This window comes from Sinohyriopsis cumingii, unplaced genomic scaffold, assembly GCF_028554795.1.
Source record: "Sinohyriopsis cumingii isolate HCF-2022 unplaced genomic scaffold, ASM2855479v2 utg000131l, whole genome shotgun sequence".
Taxonomy (NCBI): domain Eukaryota; kingdom Metazoa; phylum Mollusca; class Bivalvia; order Unionida; family Unionidae; genus Sinohyriopsis; species Sinohyriopsis cumingii.
The window spans coordinates 1,498,544-1,521,625 of NW_028315872.1; the positions used below are offsets into that span (position 1 = coordinate 1,498,544).

The 23,082-nt window shown below is 38.6% G+C and overlaps 1 protein-coding gene across 4 annotated transcripts in view; it reads right to left on the reverse strand.

The window, feature by feature from the left end:
* Window positions 1-807: 807 nt before the first annotated feature.
* The window catches only part of LOC149774812 (uncharacterized), a 113,499-nt gene continuing 91,224 nt past the window's right edge, over window positions 808-23,082 (reverse strand). For all 4 annotated transcript variants that reach the window (XM_089944733.1, XM_089944735.1, XM_089944736.1 and 1 more), the window contains one exon: window positions 808-5,528. In XM_089944733.1, the coding sequence (XP_089800859.1) occupies window positions 4,849-5,528 (680 nt within the window). In that variant the 3' untranslated portion in view covers window positions 808-4,848. The remainder of the gene's footprint in view (window positions 5,529-23,082) is intronic.

Genomic DNA, 23,082 nt, shown 5'->3' on the forward strand with positions numbered 1-23,082 from the left:
TACTGACACACAAAAAGTCAGATTGTAACACATCCTCATACAATAACCAGCCCCAATATACTGAGAAACAATACAAAGTTCATGGGCAAATATTGATTGATCTGCAAGTAGTGCCCTTGTAAATGCAAAAACAAGGCAGCACGCACTAAAAACTACTCTCATGCTGAAGCCCTTGTCTATTTTCACACATGTGCCTATGCAAGCACTAATGCAAATCGTGTATGTTATTGTCGTAGTCATGGGCTGTAGATTTTGTGATTCTATGTAGTAGTATGATAATGGCGGGATAATTTTGGTTACTGATAAATGTTTGTCTTTTACCTCACAAGACTTTCTTCTTGCAAGGGTATATGTGGATAATGTTCATGCTTTGTCATGTGCAGATATGAGGAAAAAGTCAGGAGGGTAGAAGGCTTTAACCTAGTTAAGTAATGAAATTCCCAAACCACTATTATCATACTACTTCGTGTGTCATTATTTTAGACTTAGTGAATCAAACTTGTATACATTTTTCCATTTAGTTTTTAATTTGCATTGAAACTATAGTTCTATATAAAGATAATATTTCTAATTCATAAAAGAGGGTAGTATGTAATAAATAAAATGTCACATCCATCTTTTCTTCCATGTTGTAGGAAAAACAAGTCCTTTCATATGGCTTATGGATACATCTTGGCATGATGTCCATGACATATTGTAACACATCAAAGTTGTTCTTTCCACCAACTCCAAATAAAATATGCATTGAGTTGTGTGTATATATGAAAAAGAGTGAATTAGTTGAATTAAAAATGACAACAAAATAAATATACCTCATTCCATCAAAACGAGATAATTTTAATCTTAGAATGTTGGACCATATATAGCAATACAAAATTAGTGTCAGTAAAATTCATGTCAATGATTAGTTATTTTATTTACAGCTTTTGTGCCCTGATCAAAATATGCACTTTACATTATTTACAGAGAAAAATATCAAACACACAAAACTGTTCCAAAATCTGTGAGAAGGTGCAGAATAACATACAAGTTGAAGTAGCAAGCTGTCAATAATGTTAGAGAAGAAAAAAGACACTATTAGGATAAAATGAATAAATATTTAGAGTCAAATAATAAACGATTTAGTCCGAAAATAACTGCTATTGGTGCAAGTCACATGTCATGTTATAGCCTAATAATAACTGCTATTGGTGCAAGTCACACGTCACATTATACATGTTACAGTCCAATCGTAACTGCCAGTGGTGCAAGTCACATGTCATGTTAAAGTCCAATAATAACTACTAGTGGTGCAAGTCACATAAGTTGTCATGTTATAGTCCAATAGTAACTGCCAGTGGTGCAAATCACATGTCATGTTATAGTCCAATAATAACTCCTACAGGTGCAAGTCATATAAGTTGTCATGTTATAGTCCAATAGTAACTGCCAGTGGTGCAAGTGACATGTCATGTTATAGTCAAATAATAACTGCTGGTGGTGCAAGTCACATGTCATGTTATAGTCCTATAATAACTCCTACAGGTGCAAGTCACATATGTTGTCATGTTATAGTCCAATAGTAACTGCCAGTGGTGCAAGTCACATGTCATGTTATAGTCAAATAGCAACTGCTGGTGGTGCAAGTCACATCAATTGTCATGTTTAGTTCAATAATAACTGCTAGTGGTGCAATTCACATGTCATATTTTAGTCCAATAATAACTGATAGTGTGGCAAGTAACATTAATTGTCATAATATAGTCCAATAGTAACTACTAGTGGTGCAAGTCACAAGTCATGTTATAGTCCAATAATATCTGCTAGTGGTGCAAGTCCCATAAAGTGTCATCTTGTAGACCAATTATAACTGCTAGTGGTGGAAGTCACGTGTCATATAATAGTTCAATAATAACTGCTAGTGGTGCAATTCACGTCATGCTATAGTTCTATTATAACTGCTAGTGATGCAAGTCACAAAAATTGTCATGTTATATTCCAATAATAATGGCTAGTGGTGCAAATCATATGTCATGTAATAGTCCAGTGATAACTGTTGGTGGTACACATCACATAAATATTCATGTCATAGTCCAAATTGTTATGTTATAGTCCAATAATATATGCCAGTGGTGCAAGTCACACGTCTTGTTATAGTCCAATAGTAACTGCCAGTGGTGCAAGTCACATGTCTTGTTATAGTCCAATAGTATCTGCTAGTGGTACAAGTCATATGTCTTCTTATAGTCCAATAGTAACTGCCAGTGGTGCAAGTCACATGTCTTGTTATAGTCCAATAGTATCTGCTAGTGGTACAAGTCATATGTCTTCTTATAGTCCAATAGTAACTGCCAGTGGTGCAAGTCACATGTCTTGTTATAGTCCAATAGTATCTGCTAGTGGTACAAGTCATATGTCTTCTTATAGTCCAATAGTAACTGCCAGTGATGCAAGTCACATGTCATGTTATAGTCCAATAATATCTGCCAGTGGTACAAGTCACGTGTCATGTTATAGTCCAAAAATAACTGCTAGTGATGCAAGTCATGTCATGTTATAGTCTTATAATAACTGATAGTGGTGCCAGTCACATAAATTGTCATGTTATAGTCAAATAATAACTGCTGGTGGTGCAAGTCACATCAATTGTCATGTTTAGTTCAATAATAACTGCTAGTGGTGCAATTCACATGTCATATTTTAGTCCAATAATAACTGATAGTGTGGCAAGTAACATTAATTGTCATAATATAGTCCAATAGTAACTACAAGTGGTGCAAGTCACAAGTCATGTTATAGTCCAATAATATCTGCTAGTGGTGCAAGTCCCATAAAGTGTCATCTTGTAGACCAATTATAACTGCTAGTGGTGCAAGTCACATGTCATGTTATAGTTCAATAATAACTGCTAGTGGTGCAATTCACAAGTCATGCTATAGTTCTATTATAACTGCTAGTGACGCAAGTCACAAAAATTGTCATGTTATATTCCAATAATATCTGCCAGTTGTGCAAGTCACATGTCATGTTATAGTCCTATAATAACTAATAGTGGTGCAAGTCACATAAATTGTCATGTTATAGTCAAATAATAACTGCTGGTGGTGCAAGTCACATAAATTTCATGTTTAGTTCAATAATAACTGCTAGTGGTGTAATTCACATATCATGTTTTAGTCCAATAATATCAGCTAGTGTTGCAAGTCACATTAATTGTCATGCTATAGTCCAATTATAACTGCTAGTGGTGCAAGTCACATGTCATGCTACAGTTCAATAATAACTGATAGTGGTGCAAAAGACATGTCATGTTATAGTTCAGTAATACCTGCCAGTGGAGCAAGTCACATGCCATGTTATAGTCCAATAAAAACTGCTAGTGGTGCAAGTCACAGGTTATGTTATAGTCCAATAATAACTTCCAGTGGTGCAAGTCAGATGTCATGTGCGACCCCATGTGGCTGAGTGGTCTAAAGTGCTCTCCATTATGGATCACTGCCATCTGACCTCTGCGTGCATTTGAGTCTTGGATTCAGCCAATGTGAGTATGTGAGAAAGCTTGCCAGTACGTTGTCGTGGGTCGGTGGTTCTTTCCGGGGTTTTCCCCGGTTCTTCCTCCACTATTAATACTGGCTACCATGTATAGCCTATTATGTGCTGAAAATGGTATTGAACTGTATAACAACAACAACAATAACAACAACAGATGTCACGTTATAGTCCAATAATAACTGCTAGTGGTGCAAGTCACGTGTCATGTTATAGTCCAACAGTAACTGCTAGTGGTGCAAGTCAAATGTCATGTTATAGTCCAATAATAACTGCTTGTGGTGCAAGTCACATGTCATGTTATAGTACAAAAATAACTGCTAGTGGTGCAAGTCACATGTCATGTTATAGTACAAAAATAACTGCTAGTGGTGCAAGTCACGTGTCATGTTATAGTCCAATAATAACTGCTTGTTGTACAAGTCATGTGTCATGTTATAGTCCAGAATACCAATATTTTCACACATTATTCAAATCTGTCTGATTTGGTCTGGGATAAGTACTGAGGATTAAGCAGGGATTACTGTAACATGACTCCTTTGGAATATATGTTTTTTCTGTTTAGGTACAAGAATCCAGCTGTTATAACACTGTGTATAACGTTCCTTAATAATCACAGTTGTAACAGTGTCAATAAAGTTCATTCAATAATCACAGGATTAACATTTTTTATGAAGTTCCTTCAATAATCACTGTTGTAATACTGTCTATACAGGTTCTTAATAATCTCAGTGGTAACAAATGTCTGTAAATTTCCTTTATAAATCACAGTTGTAACACTGTAAACAAAGTTCCTTCAATAATCGCAGTTGTAACATTGTCTATCAAGTTCCTTCAATAATCACAGTTGTTATACACTGTCTATACAGGTCCTTAACAATCACAGTTGTAACGATGTCTATAAAGTTCCTTCAATAATCACCGTTGTTACACACTGTCTATACGGGTCCTTAATAATCAAAGTTGTAACAATGTCTATATCAATAATCACAGCTGTAACAATGTCTGTATCAATAATCACAACTGTAACAATGTCTATCAGTTTCCTTCAATAATCACAGTTGTTACACACTGTCTATATGGGTCCTTAATAATCACAGTTGTAACAATGTTTATAAAGTTCCTTCAATAATTACTATTCTAATACTGCATTCATGATAAATACAACCCAGACTGATATAAAAAATCATTTTTCTTGTATAATCCTGGGCTTTCTGGCTGAAAGCAAATCTGCACAATCATTTAAATGTATTTAGAGTCATTATGCCAAAGTATTTGACTTTTATTCTTCATTGTCTAATACTGTCAATTTTGTCACTATTATCCATCACTTTCATCAGATGATTTCTTCAATTCAAGAGCATCTACCCTTGATGTCAAAGCATGCAGTGCATCTCCAAATGTTTCTAATGTTTCCTCAACTGTCTCTATCCTGCCAAACCAAGTTTTCAGTATATCAAGGTAGGACCCAGCAGGTACTGCTGAAACTTGAGTGTGCTGAATTTCCTGCAAAATTTGGTTCTCGAAATCAGGATCCCCACATTGCTGACTGAGGGTTATCAATGTGGAGCTGATGCTGTTCCAACTTACTTGATAGTCATGGGCATTCATCTTGCATGACTTAGCATGACCATACAATTTATTCCTGTCTTCTCGCAAAGTTTTAATCATGCTCTTTTCCTGCTGACTCAAGGAAGGTACAATGTTATTGAAGAGAGCTGAGAGCAATGTGATGTCATATTCGTCAAGGTTTGTGTTGCCTCCATTTGGTGGGAACAGTATGTCCATTTGAGAAATGTTTAGCACCTTCTTTTTAAGTAGACTCTTGATGGTGTTCCTGTTGTTGGCAAGATACTGGTCCAAAGTTCTGGTAGGAGTGATCATGTGATGATGGAGAAGTTGTCTCAGGACCCGTGATCCAACATCAACCAACAGATATGCAATGCGCATAAAGCTGTCAGTCTCACTGGTTGACGAGGGTAGCATTGGGCCAACTTGTGCTGAAAGACAGGAAATAATGTATGAACACTTTAATAAACAGGTAGAAAAGTTATACAAAAGACTATAATACAAACAAACACACATACACACTCATACATACATACATACAGTGTACATACATATGCACATGCATACATACATACAGGTGACCAAAGCAAGGCAGATTTGCATAGATTTTATGTGTTACACTTAATCATAATGACTGTTGATTGAAAATGAAACTAGATTTTGGTAGCATTTAACTCACACTCATTTTATTAAACAAAAATCCTTTATTAAACATTATACATGTATCTCTAAATAATCAAATTTCATATATTCCAATATACAACACAATTAATACAATACCTCAAAACGATTGAATTGACTTTATAGTCAAATATACAACATAATTAATATCATCTCTCTGTATAATAAAACTGCATTTACATCAAATGCACAGCATAACCTAATATCGCTGTGCAACTAAACTGCATTTAAAAATCAATTATACTACACAGTAGTAATGTATTTAACCTATGTGCTAAACTGTCAATGATTTCAGAACAGCTGAGGTGTTTCTATAACCAGAAGAGACACAAAAAATCTGAAAAATACATGATGGGATGTAAGTGTTATATACAGAATGCTATTATTCTAAAGCAATTAAATGTTGAACTTTGGTTTAAACATGTGATAAATATGAAATTCCACTGTAATACCAAATATTACTATTCAACTATTTCTCAAAGGTGTATGGAAGATAGATGATAAAATATTACTCTTCAACCATTTCTCATAGGCATTTGGAAGATAGATGATAAAATATTACTGTTCAACCGTTTCTCATAGGTGTATGGAAGATAGATGATATTATATTACTATTAAACTTTTTCTCATAGGAATTTGGAAGATAGATGACAAATATTACTATTCAACTATTTCTCATAGGTGTATGGAAGATAGATGACAAATATTACTATCCAAGTATTTCTCAAGGGAATATAGAACATAGATGATAAAATATTAATATTCAACCATTTCTCATAGGTTTATGGAAGTTAGATGATATTATATTACTATTCAACTTGTTCCCATAGGTATATAGAAGATATTATTATCATCTGAAGAAATAAATTCTGGTTTTGCATTTGTAACTTTGAATCATCATTTCCTTTCATTTTTACTTCCAGTCATCATTTTCTTTCATTTTTACTTCCACTTGATTTGAAGAAAATCAAAATGCATTACCACAGTCATCAGATTTATATTGTTGACAGCTAAAAAGACATAACTAGTACATGTCCATCATGTCTTGTTATTGTATATCTTCATAAGGTAACAAATGCATTAAATACAAAATAATGTTTAAGAATATATGTAACTACAAATGCAATGCATGTATTATATAGTCAATCAGCAACATCTGTACAAACTTAAACACTTTGACATCTGAATACTTTAAATCGTTAATTCAGTAAAACAGAATTCAGTGGTTTCCAAAAAGAATTTGTTTGAAAGATTTTCTGTCTTTAATAATGCTGGCTATACCTGAGGCAGTTGTTAGTACCATTTTTTAAAGTCTTTGGTATGACTCGGACAGGGTTCAAACCGATGACTTCCCGCTTCCGAGGCAGATGTTCTAACCACTAAGCCACTAGGAGGGACTAGTTGTAATAGCTTTAATAAAATCTGGCATTGCAAGATGCTTAATGTCTCTAATATAGATACAGTTCATTTGAAAACTACTTTTCTACAATGAACTGAAAGAACAGAATATTAAGACATGGTTGTTTTCTTTCCATTTCCTCCTTTAATAGTTTTTGTTTATATAATATACACTGTAAGTTTTTATATGCCATAATCAGCTAATGATAATGTGACATTTTATGTTGGACATGACCTCGTCCAAATCAAGTTCATTTTCTACCTGAACTAAATAATTTATCTTGGCTTTGTAGTAAACATGATTATCTCAATCTGAGTCTAGAACTTTAGAAATTCCCCTTGAACTGCTGGGTCTAACTGTTATTTACTATACATTTTATATTATCATTTTAGTAACAGACTTCTAATTATAACTAAGATTTTATTTTTAACATCATGAACTTTAGAAAAAGGAAACTTACCATTAGGTAATAGTTGGGGCTTTTTTTGGAAATGCTAATTGTGACCTGAGGTCATGTAGAGGACTATATAATCTTGATTTTCTCTGAAAATTAATTATTTGTGCTACAAGAACTCGAGATAGAATTAGTTGCATTATAGTTGTGTCCAGAAGTTCATTTAGGCTGGAATTTGTTCATGCATTCAATTATTTAATTCAAGTGATTCTTCTCTGGAAATACAAAGAACTTTTCAAAAATAACATTCTTAGAAATGAAGCCTTGAATTTATAGTGAAATTTCAAAAATGGATTTTTTCATAGATTGTATTATTGTGATCCAACAAAATATTGTTGGTACATTGCCACCATATGGGCTACTATGGGCACATCAACACTTTCAATGTTGGGTTTAATTCGGATTTCCACTAAAGTTTATTCAGAACACTAATCATTAGGACTAGTGTTTGTAATTCTATGATTCTTTGAGATTTAATTGCAGTGCATACATTCCTTTTTTTACATTTTCACTTTGTGTTTCAGGAAAATAAATTATTCGTTGAATTTTACAAAGTTTGTTGCTTGCTTCTCACTCTTTTCTATTGCATATTTTAAGACCATAGAGTTGTAATAATGGGTTCAAAAACTTTGTATTTAAATGTATCTTTCATTTTATCTATTTACCAAAGCATAATGCAAAGCAATTCTGTTTTGAAAAAATGATTGATATAATGTATACATCATTAAGTACACAAATTAAATTTTTTCAACAAGATAATAAATCAGGAAATAACCTAAAAGGTTTTTCAGTAACTGTTGTTACTTTATTTCATGTTATTCTAAGCCATTTCAGCCCATGTTCAATAATGACTGGCATGGCTATACTTGATAAAGTGAAAAACAAATCTCAGAGCTAAGCTCTTCAGTGAAAAACAAGAGACAGCCCACCTGGCTGTCAGTAAATTTTCTATTTAAAATACATTTAGTAGTTTTGATACCAGATCGATATAATCTGTAAAAAAATTAAATTCCTTTAAAACCAGGATGCTTTTCATCCATTATCATTTTATCATTCTAAAAAATTATTTTGGGTAATCATTTAAAAGTTTTATGCTCCACTATTTGTGACTGGAGAAATTATGTATTATTTGTTAGAGACTGTCAAGATGTCACGATGAATTCTGAAGATTCAGTTTTATTCCAGTAAAGTGGCCACATTTCAGTGCAGGTGGGCATTACTTGCTTCCAACATGCTTTCCTTCAAAATTTGTCAAATTCTGCTTAGGAATGATTTGGTAAAATGCTGCAAAGATTTGAATTCTCTACTTGTATGAATAACAGCCATGTATGATAATGATTCAGTATAACTTGTATGAATGTGATGGTATGAATAACAGCCATGTATGATGATGAGTCAGTATAACTTGTATGAATGTGATTGGTATGAATAACAGCCATGTATGATGATGATTCAGTACAACTTGTATGAATGTGATTGGTATGAATAACAGCCATGTATGATGATGATTCAGTATAACTTTTCTGAATCTGATTGGTATGAATAACAGCCATGTATGATGATGATTCAGTACAACTTGTATAAATGTGATTGGTATGAATAACAGCCATGTATGATGATGATTCAGTATAACGTGTATGAATGTGATTGGTATGAATAACAGCCATGTATGATAATGATTCAGTATAACTTGTTTGAATCTGATTGGTATGAATAACAGCCATGTATGATAATGATTCAGTATAACATGTATGAATGTGATTGGTATGAATAACAACCATGTATGATGATGATTCAGTATAACAATATGAATCTGGTATGAATAACAGCCATGTATGATGATGATTCAGTATAACTTGTTTGAATCTGATTGGTATGAAAACAGTCACATATGATAATGATTCAGTATAACTTGTATGAATGTGATTGGTATGAATAACAGCCATGTATGACAATGATTCAGTATAACTTGCACAAATTTTATGTGTGTGAATAACAGCCAAGCATGATAATAAATCCATATAACTTGTATGAATGTGATTCGTATTAATAACAGCCATGTATGATAATGAGTCAGTATAACTTGTATAAATCTCAATGGTATGAACAACAGCCATGTATGATAATGATTCAGTATAACATGTATGAATGTGATTGGTATGAATAACAGCCATGCATGATAATGATTCAGTATAACTTGTATGAATGTGATTGGTATGAATAACAGCCATGTATGATAAGAATCATTATAACTTGCATGAATGTGATTGGTATGAATCAAAGCCATGCATGATAATGATTCAGCATAACATGTATGAATGTGACTGGTATGAATAACCGCCACGTATGATGATGATTCAGTATAAAATGTATGAATGTGATTGGTATGAATAACAGCCATGTGTGATAATGATTCAGTATATCAGTATAACTTGTATGAATGTGATTGGTATGAAGGTTTATGATAATGATTCAGTATAAGTTGTATGAATGTGATTGGTATGAATAACAGCCATGTATGATAATGATTCAGTACAAGTTGTATAAATTTGATAAAGCTCTTTATGCCAGGATACTTTCCTGCAAAATTTATAAAATTGCAGAAAGAATTCTGAGACTTCTTTCTAAGGACCTTCTTTGATTTTGTAATAGCAGCCATATTGGATGATAGATCAGCATCAGTTGCATAAACTTGAATGGCCTTGATTGAAACAAGCTTTCTGTGCAAGTTAGTACAATTCTATTCAGCTGTTTTAAAAGATGGTGAGTAGTGAAATGGGACGATTCAGCATCAATGGGAATTAGCATTACAGAACCCCCGGGACTGTTTAGCGTCAATGGAAATTTAATATCAACCACCCTGGGACTGTTTAGCGTCTATGTAAATTTAACATGGATGAAAAACCCTGGGACTGTTTAGCGTCAAGGGAAATTAACATGGGAAATAGATTTTGGGACTGTTGAGCGTCAAGGGGAATTGAACATGGGAATATGGGACTGTATAGCGTCAAGGGAATTTAAACAGGGTGGGACTGTATAGCGTCAAGGGAAATTTAACATGGGATTTTTATTTTTTTTATAAAAAAAGAAAGAAAAAAAAAAAGAGGGTTGGCAATTGAAAGTCATTCTCTTTTCGAGACCTATGAGTGGCCCTGAAAAGGGCCTTTGGGTTTCTTCTTCTTCTTCTTTTATTTCCTCCACTTCTTCATCCATCCCCTTATCTTTTCTAATAATCCTTTCTTCTTCTTCTTTATATCTGACTCTGGTAACCAGTCAGGATGGCCCAACTCTCTAAATTTCCTCTGTATTTTCATCCAATTGTTGTTAAGCCTCTCAAACTCTTCCTTTTTCTTTTTGTTTTCCTCATCTTTTCTTTCTTCCCTCCATCTCTCTTTAATGCTCTCTACTTCTTCCTCCATTACTTTTCTCATCAGATCTTCTCCTTTCTTCATCTTGTTCAACCCCCATTATACATTCCTCCACTCTGTCCAGTACAATATCTTTTCTAGGAAGCACCGGACTTGGATGACATGATCCAGTGCTTCCTTCAAACTTCCCACTCTGAAGTAAGGTGGGTTAATGAAGCCTCTTGACTTATTGACTTCTTCTTCTATCATCCCTGCTATGATATCTCTTGCTGTCTTTAGGCCTTGAACTTGACTGCTTACCAAGTCTTTCATATCTCCATGCCTCCATTCCTCTTCTATTCTTCCTACAACATATTCTACATCCATTATCCAAAAATAGATGTCTCTCAATAGATTAAATAAAACTGATACTTGAGTCATTTTGCCTCAGTTATTCCTTAGAATGGTTCCAACATCAAACTTTGTGGGTTCTTATAGTGAAAGCGCGGACGTGAAGGAAAACATCCCCAAAACAAAATTGATATTACCTAGATCATCACTTAAAACGTGCGGACGTGAAGGAAAACATCCCCTACTTTTCTCATTTCATATGATCTACTATCCACATATGTGAAGCATCAATAAACAAACCACTAATCTGCTATTTACACATGCAAAGCATTAAAATGAAACCCTAATCTACTATTCACACTAACCTATGCTAACCCTTATTACCACACAATCATATACATTAACTTATACACTCACACTATGAAAAAGAGTCAGTGTTTATATTCACACTACATACACACATTGGCAAATCGATTGTTATTTCTTTTCTAGAGTATTGGGTAGCCCTGAAAAGGGCTGTTTGTTTTTTGAACTCCAGTGACACCTAGTTAATGATAGCACCTTCCAGGCCTGGCACCACACACACATCTTCGTCCCCAGTCTCCTTTTACTTTTTTTCTTGAAAGCGCAGAGGAAGGATGATTGGCTTCAGCACCCCAATCCTCTGTCTCTGGTATCGTGTAAGCCATCCTCTCTCCTATTTTCTTTTCCTCCTCTTCCCTCTGTCTTCTCTCCTCCTCTTCCTTCTTTATTCTTTCCTCTTCTACTATGGCCTCCGCGGCCAGTTCATTTAACAGGCGCCTGACATATTCCAGATGTATCTGGAGTTCAAGAAGTTTGCTTATTCTGGTATTCATTGTCTTGTTAACGAATGAACAGGGTAGCTAGACTGCCCAGCGAGTTTCAATTTATACTGAGAGCGCGGACGTGATGGAAAACATCCCTTAAAACAAAATTCATCTTACCTAGATCATGACCAAACAATGCGCGGACCTAAAAGAAACACTCACTTTTTTATACTGCCCATCACTATTCTAAAACATTTTATTAAACAAATAATATACTATTCACATACGCAAAGCAATCCAATCAAACCCCAAATCTACTCTCCCCACACCACAAACAGCCAAAAACATGATCTTAATCTACTATCCACACCAACGTACTTGAGCACTTACAAACACACAATCCTATACACAAACACATACACTCACATCACAAAAGAGTCAGTGTTTATATTCACACAACTCTACCTACACACATTGGCAAATCGATTGTTATTTCTTTTTCTTATTGGGTAGCCCTGAAAAGGGCTGTTTTTTTGTTTGCTAGGGCAATCTTTTAGTTTCTAAGAATGCGACGTCCTCTGAGGATAGACTTTCTGACGATAGGTCTGCTTCTTCGGAAAGAGAAAAAGAACTTTTTGGTGTCGATACGACAATCGACAAAGCCTGTCAGGTTCAGGTTGCTGCTGCTGCTGTTGCTGCTGTTGTTGTTGCTGTTGCTGCTGTCTCTGAAGTCTGTACTTCTCTGTCCATTCTTCTTTCTCCCTGTTCACTTCTTCTCTGAAGAGCTCTTCTATCAGGTCTTCAGTGACTTTTAACATTTTCACATTCTCTATCTCTTCTGGCTTCGGTATCAGACTGTGTCTGACCCTATGCAAATTCACGTAGGCTTCGTTTAGCTTAGCTAGTTTGGAGCACATCTTCGTAGGAGGATGAGTCGACAATGGATGGTTAGACTGGAAACTAGCCCGGTTCTTAAAGTCAAAGCGCGGACGTGAAGGAAAACATCCCTCTACGGTTTTCGAGCCGCAACGTTCAATGAGTGTCATGAGAGGAATAGAGAGAAGTCAAAGAGCATGAATCAACATTCTTATAGCCAAACAAAAGACAAAGGCATTTTTTTTCAAAACACAACATTTTTTTATTCAAAATCGCTTAACACTAACAAACAACTAACATTTTTTAACAATAATTCAACAATATAACATCAAACATTTTTTTCAAATCAGAAACATTTTTTTTTCAATTCACACTCTACTATAAACAGGGCTGACAACGTTGTGAATGAAATTGTGATTTCCACTGTTGGAAGTCATTAGGCCATTGATGGACACTACGTTTCCTAGCTTGAGACAAAAGATAAGCATAATGGTCATAAAACCATCGATCTACTTTCACATCGTTTCTAGAAGAAGAACGAGGATCAAAATGAGTCACTAAATGTTCTAAGGAATAGCCCAGGCTGCGATGATGCAGAAAATACACACAATATTGTCCACACACCAAAGAATATGTGCCTTGTAATTTCACATTATTGAATCGGGTGGTCTGAGCATTTCTTCTCATAAAGTCGATGATATCGTCTTCCAAAGGGGGCAATCCGTACGAATCAAAATATTCCACACATCCTTCTTGAGGAAAGTAAACGGCTACCCAGTGGGTTCCTGGGAGATGACTGTCGTCCGTGTTGATCACATAAGCTAGATGGTCTTGAGGTTTGCGATGAGGGAGTTCATCTTTAGCACAGACGACAGGATTCCAAGAAGCCGTATACGAACTGTGGTTCAAAAGGTAATAAAGTTCCCAGGTATCCATGTTTTGTGTGGGTTTTTTTCTTCTTCACAGGTAATAATAAGTCGTCAATTCGATCCTGACTTTTTGCTTGAAAATGTCTGACAAATAACCGTTTCTTCGTTTCGTCTCCTCACTCTGATTCAGAAGAGCTTCGATACGATGGATCTCTTGAGTGGTTAATGGTGGACAAGAATGTTCATGCAAGTCTTTATACCACTGGTGCAACACGTCATCGTCCGAGATGAAACTCCAAGCTTCGTCCAGATACTCGTCCAATTTTTCTTCTTGACTCAGCATCAGGCATTTATCGTGTTGAATTTGACTGGGATGATCGTTTTGACATCCATAGCAATCTTTCTTGATCAATTCCGTCATTTTTTCGACCAAGTGTTTGGAAAAACAGGAGACTAAATGGGTTTCTTGTTCTGGCCATCTTGACTTAATCATGACAACTTCTTCGTCTTTGTCTTGGGATTCTCCTTCCACGGTCTCCTCACATTCCATCTCCAAAGTTTCTCCACTAGGTAAAGAGGGATAACAGTCTTCCATAGCTTCTAATAGTCTAGAATGACTTCTCTCAAACTGTTGATTACTATGGTATTATCGAATTCTGCATACAGGATGGTGTTCACTGTCTTGTCCAGTGGTTCTGCAAACTGAAGTTCCACACGAATCTGGCCGGATTTTATAGGGTGAAAATGTCCCTCGTCACTGCCTTGGTCTGGAGTGAAATCGAAAGCCCACAAAACATAGTCTCCTGTGTAATCTTCGTACGTAATACCGTGACTGGTGTTGGTTCCTAACTGGCCGGTGGCTTCGTACAAGGACAAGTACGATCTCAAGGAATTCATCTTCGTGTTACCAAAGTTAGGTTCGAAAGGTCTGGTACACAAGGTCTTGCCATTGCGACTGACTTCGATTTTCTTCACGTTGAAGTGTTGAAAGTGGAAAGGATTTTCAGTGAAGTCTCCGTTGAAGGCTGAATTCAGGACCATACCAAGGATTAAACGTTTGGGTAACTGTCCTTGAAACAGATGATCTTCGATCATGGAATGATGTCCAGTGGGAATGATGAAGGTTTTCACTTCCACGCGTCGTATGGGATATTTGGCGGTCATTCTGCTCAATGTCTGACTAATGTCATTTCCCACTTTGGGTAACACTTCCACGCGTCGTACGCAGAGTTTGACCTCCTCGATTTTGCTTTTAGGATTGCCAGCAGCAGTATCAGCCAACAAATGGAAAGCGGCACTGCTGCGATTCAGTCTCAAGCGAACATTGACACCGTTTAGCAAATATTTCTCTTGTAACCACATGTCCAAATGCAAACGATCTATCAGTTCTAGACTCTGTCCATTTTTGATTTTGTTTCGTCTTTCCTCAAAGCCGTCGTTGTCTTTATCTAATGTGTCAAACTTGCCCGCTTCGTCAGGTTCCCCTAGCACACAAGCATTGAGATGAGTATTCTTGGCATCTATTCCGTACTTCAAGAGATTTTCCAGGTAGGCACGGTAAGGGTAAGTATCCATGCTGCTGCTGACCAGTTTGTTATTCAAGTACAAGTCCACTGAGCTGAACAAGGAATGCATGAAATTGTTGACGGGAGCTATATTCGCAGTGGCATCTATTCCACCATTATCCTTATCTAGAACTTTGACTTTCAAGTACAAGTAACTGCTATTCAGATCGATGTAATCTTCGGGCTGTCTTTTAATTTCAAACTCGATGGGAGCGGAATCCGTCAAAGAGGAGACGGGGTGAAATTCCACCCACTGGGATTCTTGCATCGTCATCATGGTGGGGGGCATGGCAAACAGATCCAGTTCCGACTTGGAACAGGTGCAAGATTCTCGGTGCATCATTTTTTTTTCTATGTCTCAATAATCGAAAACGTCTAAGTCTCGAACGGTTCTTCTTTTCTTAGTCTTTCTAGCTTTAGACGTGTGAAGTCTGGTAAAAGGGTGTTTTCTTCGTCGTCTCTTTCTGCCTTGTCCTTGCTGTGGCGTCAGGGAAGTAGGAATGCCTGACTCGGTAGCGTGCAGGGCATTTATAGGTGTTTCTTGTCGACCCAAAAGGTCTTAGCCGTTTGAAGCAAGACATTTTTGCCTGCCCTCATGAAGGCTTCTTTAGGGTTTTGTTTGTCGATGATGACATTTTGGAGAAATTCTTTGCCTTGTGTCAGTGCCGCATCTTTCAAGGCGTGCAATCCGCGTGTCACCATCGGTTTCAACACCGGGGCCACCGAACGAAAGGCCGATTTTAACATATCTCCTAAATCATGTTCTCGCTGTCGAGCAACCCCTCGGTACACTGGATACATGACTTACGAATCGTGAGAGAACCGTTTTCGAAAATGGAGTTTCACCGTGACTTTTCTTTTGGTGAATGGAATATTTTGTCCCAAATCTCCTTTTATAGCAATGTTGACGTGTCCAAATACGACTTGCTGACAGGCAAATAATGAGGATGTACAAATTCGCGGTGGACGTGGTGTTTCCACCTTCCTCGTCAGTGACCATGGCAGAATTCACTTTGAAAGGAATGACACGCAGTAATGGCACGGAGGTGTGTCCCACCACGTTGTACTCCACCACATAGGAGTACACGAACATCAAATTCAGTCCCTGGTTCAGTTCTACCGGGAAACGAAAATACCTCAATCTCTGCTTTCTCAATTCTTTTGGAGCGCTTATCCGTGACCAAATTGAGGTCTCCACCCAAAATGTTATACAAATCAGGGCAAAATTTAATACGTATACTTTTTTTGCTCACTTTCAAATTTGACGAGTAGACGGTGAGACAGTTTGTGGTACTCAATGGTGACACGTTTTTTTAGTCCGGTCAGAACTTTGTCAAATGCTGCATAGAATTGTCAGCGATGGCCTCCACCAGATGTTGACCACTAAAATAATGGCCTGAGTTCATTTTAAAGTGATAAACGTAAAAAGGAGGAGAAGTGTCACTGCTGCTGCGGAGTATTGGGGTCTTGGGAAGTGATTTATGTTGAGAAGTGGTTGTCATGGTTTGCTGCACTGTTGGGTCCAGAATTTCGACGTCAAAGTGTTTTGAGTTTCAGTGATGTTTTTGATTTGTGTTGGATAAATCATTTCTGCCAAAGCCACTTCCCAATGGGCTTCGTGATCTAATGGGATGGCCTGAGGTAATTTGGCCGTGTAACAGCACAACGTGTTGTGGGGAAACACCTCCATGGAACTGTCACTGGGTAAGGTTAAGTAAAATTGGTTTTGGTGACTCATAATTCCAGAGTTCTGTGGCTCTCCGAGGGGTTACTGGACGTCAGAGGAATGTCTCCGCTCAAAATGGGGTTCTGGTTGTGGTTGTTGTTGGAGTGGTGACGGGCACTGGCACTGGACACAAGGTTCCCGTGGTTCCCGTTCGAAGAGAATTTCAGGCAGGGATTAGGAAGCAGGTAACCGATGCAACTGCTCAATAAAATGGTCCACAATTGTTTGTCTCCTTGTTGCAAACTCAAATTGGCGATGGCTGCCCCGATGACACAATACACCACAAAGATTTGGCAGAAAAAGACTATTTGCGTTTTAGGCACACGTTATCCACACCACACCCACAAGGGTTGTTTTTGTAAATCTTGCACAGAAGAACTGGGCGAAGGATTGGTAGCCGTAGTAGCTGCGTCTGTGTGAAAGGGCATGATGGTCACTTCTTTTTATAGTCGATGACTGGCGAAGCGTCGATCCAAGAATCAAAACTGGGTGGATATCCTTTCCAACGTACTTTGACTTCTTTGACACGTCGTTTGCCCACTTTACGGGTTCTGCGTTCGAGAATGCTTTCGATGTCGTACACGTCGTCTTCCTATTTGGTGACACGTTGTAACTCGGGCAAATAAAACGTTCCTTTGAGCACTTCTCCGTTCATGTCTTCCAATTTATAGACGGCAGGATGATGGCCATGCACTCGTCCAGTGACACGAAACAATTCGGTAGTCCAGTTAGGTAAGTGACCTTTGTCGAAAGTGCGTTTGGTTTTGCCAATGCGCATCCAATCTCCTATGGCCAACTCTCCACTTTTCTTGGGGACAGCCCTCGTCGGGGACGTACCAAACAGGCGCTCAAACACCAGCACTTCGTTGTCAGGAGTCACTTCTTGCGGGGCACGTCCGATGCTTCGATGGTAAGATTGGTTGTACGCTTGTGACCAGGTGCGGTAAGATGTCGATGTACTTCAGAGTGTGGTGATGCGTAAAATATTTCCACATGCGTTCTTTCAAAGTGCGTTGAAAACGTTCCACGATGCTGGCTTTGGTTTCGGGATTCTCGGTGGTAAAAAAATGAATGTCACGTTTCTTTAATTCTTTTTGGAAAGCTTGGTTCAGAAATTCGGTACCTTTGTCTGTTTCCCATCGAAGAGGGTGACGACCGCTTTGTTTCAACACCCGTTGCAGGGCTCGCACTAACTCGCTGCTCGATTTGGAAGTCAAGGGCACGACCCAGGCAAATTTGGAAAAGACGTCGATGACACAAAACAAATATTTGTAGCCACGATTGTAGCTGGCCAAATGAGAGACATCGGCTAAATCGGCTTGCCATTGATGATCGATGCCTTCCACTCGGGTGCGACTTCTGGCAAACTTGCGTCGAATGGGTTTGTGTAAAGTGTAAGTAACTTGTTCTTGTAACCATCATTGCACTTGAGGTAAACGGAGACTTTTCAGTCGAGTTTTGGCAGCACGATACAATTTTTGAACTCCTGCGTAACCTGCAGGATGGGAGGGATCGTAGTAAATGCTGGCTAACACTTTTTCCATTTGTTTGTTTGTTTGTTTGTTAATAAGGCACCCACTCTTGGAAGATGCTACTCTTTTTCTCTTGGGGTACTTTCTTGGATTGCAATGCTTTGCGTGTGCGACCGGCAATAGGTGTCGAGGAGGAGGAGGAGGAGGATGTAGGAACAGGGATATTTTTTCTTGTTTCACTTCTGTCTTCACTTTCTTTTTCTCTTGTGATGAAGAAGGGGTAGTCTTCATCTTTTTAATCCATCCAATTCTGGAGGTAGGTGGTGTTGTTAACTTGCGTACTTTTTCTGGTGAAGTTTGAAACCCTTCCTCTTCTACTTCTCCTTTTTCTGTCTTGGTCACTGGTAGTGGTGGTGGTGGTAGTGATGATGGTGTTGGACTTTTCATCAAGGTCTTAAAATCTTTCAGAGTGGGTAGAGCTGTTTCGTCTAAAGCTTTCTGGTGAAAGAGTTGCAGTCGTTGCAAGAGTTGACCGTACTTTTGAGATTTTTCTGTTTCGGACAAATCTTCGCGATCCATCAAGGATTGCAATTCGTGTTGTAACTGGGACATCTCGCTCAAATTGGGACTGGGAGGTAAATGCGGGGTGCGTTGTTCTTGCCAACGATGGTATTCCATCCATCGTTTGTAAGGCACTAAAGCTAGTTTTCGTCCTTCCATGGGGTTGTCAGGGGTCGATTCTGAGATCTTGGGACTTACGAGGGCCTTTTTATCTTGCTCCCACCAGTCCTCCCAACATGGTTCCCAAGACTCCTTTCAGTAAGGGGCCTAACAAGAGGGGTAAAATACCTCCACGTTGGACCAACATCTTCTTCTTTTGACGAATGGGAATTTTCTTTTGAACCATTTGGCGAAGAACGTGACGATGTTTGCCTAAGCATTGTTTCTGGTGTTTAGACAAAGGGATCGTGCCTTTCAAGACGTTCAAACAGCATTCGCACACGGTATCGATGACCTCTTTGGAGGCCGATTGAATGAGTTTTTTTCGTAGGGGTGGAGAAGCTTTGGACGGGACAGATAACATGTCCTCATGTTTGACTAAACGAGGAGGCAGTCCTTTTCTTTTCTTTCCTTGGGGTTGTTTAGAAGAGGGATGTTTTCTGGAGGGTGACATCTTCAGGAGCACCAAAACACTGATACCCTACTTGGTCACACACCTTTTTTATACTGGAACGCGTCGCCACTGATTGTCTTTACGTCGTATCAACTTCAGGACAGGTATGACACGCCGTGCAGGGGTACGCAACGGACTAAATCGAGCCAGTTCTTGCTTGGACAAATCCAGTAAACTTTGTAACATGCCCGATCTTTCTTGAACTTTGATTTTGGGATCAGGTACTTTGTGAGCAGCAGCCACTGCCACTAAACTGGAGGGTCCTGCCACTGGGGAAGTTCTTGGGGTCATCAACGGAGAAGTTGTTGGTGTGATCAATGTCTCCAAGTACTCTTCAGTTCTTGGTGTCATCAACGGGGAAGTGGATGAACGCGAGGCTGCCGGAGACGCGGTCACCGTCGTGGCAGGTCGTGGTTTGCGAGTGTAAGGTTGCGTCCTGGCCGAAGTGCCTCTCTTGCGACTAGTTTTCTTCTGTGGACTTTTCTTTTTCTGGGGACTTTTTCTCTGTTTCTTTTTCTGGGGGCTTCTTTTCTTTTTCCGGGGTGGTGTCTGGTAAGAGGAGGGTCCCGCCACTGGAGAAGTTCTCCTTGGGGACCTGGTCTTTTTCTTCTTCTTGGAGCTTCGTTTGACTTTTTTCTTGGGGAGAACTTTGGGGGTATTAGGATCAAATCTTAAGAGAGAGCGAATGATGACCCCTCCTAGAGTACCGCTCCCTCCAGGTTTCAAAATAATTTGTTTTTTGGTTTGAGTGTCGATGCGGGGATCGGCCAGTTGGGTCAAAGCGACTTTCTTTCGATCAAAAAAGCGTTTGGTTTGATGAGGAATCTGAATGATTCCTTGGAGTAATTGACGTGCCGTCACCGTGAACCATCGTAAGACTTCTTTGAGACTAGCTTCTAAGACATGAGCTCGTATTTGTGGATTTTTTTCTCGACTGATGCCATACAAGGCACGAATCAATTTGACGGGAAGATACGACTGAAGGGACATCATGTTCAAAATGTGTGTGAGACAGACGAAAAAGGTCTGAGGTTTTTATAGATATTTTTGTGGAGTGAAATTAAGTCGAGGACGGAGACGTGTAAAGGACAGGCCCTCCGTCTTAGCACCAGTGGTGAAACAAGTGGGTACGAAATCGCAAATCATCGGGGGTCGTAGGTTTCAAATCGACGAGTAAATAGGCGTGTGGAGTTTGAGTGGCATCGTCGTACGCCTGAGTCAGCCAAGGCGTTCCTAACTGTTTGGCTAAGACTTGCACTTGCGATTTATCTCGAGGGCTTTTAAACAAGACCACGTAATGCGCATTGAGACTGATGGTGCGATGGGCTTTACTTTGTTGAAACAAATTTTGGGTGATGTAAACAACACTGGCATTACAGTGATGCCCTTTGCGCGTGAACCACAGTTTAATTTCTTCTTCGTCTTCCCCTAACATGTCGTCGAAAATGACCAAATGGGTTTGACGGGAGTCAGAGATGATGCCGTCGTCTTCTTTAGGAATGCCTTCCACAAACACGATGGAATCGCCTTGACTTTCTCGCAAGAGGCTGTACGCCGATTGACACTCTTTGTAACACCTCACGATTCGCTGAGGTGGCCGATCGATCAAATGATGTTTATGTTCGATCAAACGTTTGACGAATTCGGTTTTGCCTGAACCGCTAGGTCCGGCAATGAGCATGTTAAAGGGATGGCGAAGATACAAAGCCTCCCAAATGGCAGGATCTAAGTGTTCGTCGATGACTTTGACAGTAGAGGAAGAGGGAGCAGAGACAGCAGAAGTAGCCATAGTATCAGAAATGTCACTTGTGGCACGAAAACAAACAAGACGAGAGTTTATATACTTTTTTTCAGAACACGTTTATTGAATGTTTTTTCAAACATGAATACGAAAGACAAAAATACATAAAAGCCAAAGGCTTAAGTACAACGATAAAAGGCACATGAAAATCATTAACGTGGAATAAAAACAAGTGTCTGTACAACATGTTTTGGGTAAAGTTCTGACCATTTCTATAGGGGGTAAGGTCACACAAGTGTCCTCCCGAAAGGGTCTTTCAGGCCTGTCCACGACAGTCCTGTCCTGGGTGATGGGTTCTTCTGGCACCGTCACTAACACAGGTTGAAAAGTAACTTTTTTCCTTGAACAACTCTCGTGCATACTGGGCCACTTCTTGGGTCCAAGCCTCAAAATCCCATTCTTTCCAGGCACGGACATCTGTCCAATGGGGGTGTAAGTCACAAGCTACACACACATCGTCATACACGTCTTGGGTAGCTAAAAGTTGACGAATCTTTTTTTCCCATAGAGGTCGAGAAGTATCCAGATGAAACCGCAAGGCTTTGAGCAAAAGGAGTCTTTCGTGACCATTTAAGGCCAAGGGGTGTGTGGTAAATACTGATCGTAAAGAGTCCACAAGGAATCGGCTGGTAAACGAAATCCTAGAAAACAAGTCACTAAAACACACACCACTTGTCGACCCAAATTGAATGGATACAGTTCTTGTAATAATCGATGGTAATGATCCACGGTTTGAATATGGTCATTGAGTTCCTTCCACGGAATCTGTTGGATTACATGCGATAAAAGTCGTGGCATGGCAGCCTGTTTTTATAGTCTCTTTGTTTCGGAAACAATACATGTACTTTCTAGCCAGAGATCTTCGTTCTCCAGTGGGGAATTTAAATGTTGCATACTGTAACCAAAACGTCAGACTTCGTTTAGAAGTTTCCTCTTCCGCTGAGTAGATTCCACGTAAAATATGTCGGTAATCCTTTACCTTGTCTTCCTCAATGTGTTGTACTAGGTGAATCTCGAACTAACCAAAATGATCAACACGTGGATCATCGGGGGCTTGAAGTATTGAACAAGGTCTGACCACTGAAACAATTTCTGACGAATCAGTTCTCTTATACCATTCAGGTACCAGTGGTTAAAGATCTGGTGATGTAACGGATGCAACTGTTCTTTACGTTTGACTTGTATTTTGACCAGCTCTCGGTAAATGCGTTCTTTCAACTCCACAGGCAAAGCACGAATGTTCTCTTGTAAAGTATCCATAAACAGGTCATACTAAATCCTCTTTTGTCTGACAGAAGAAATGTACCGTTTGCACAGACATGGTTTTACTTCAGTGCCAAATTTAAATCGTTTAGTCACTAATTTACACATTACAATTCGTTCAGAAGTTTCCTCTTTCACCAAGTTGACATTGTGTAAAAGATGTCAGTAATTCGTTAACTCTTCCTCTGGAATTCGATGCAGTACGTTTACATTGTAGTA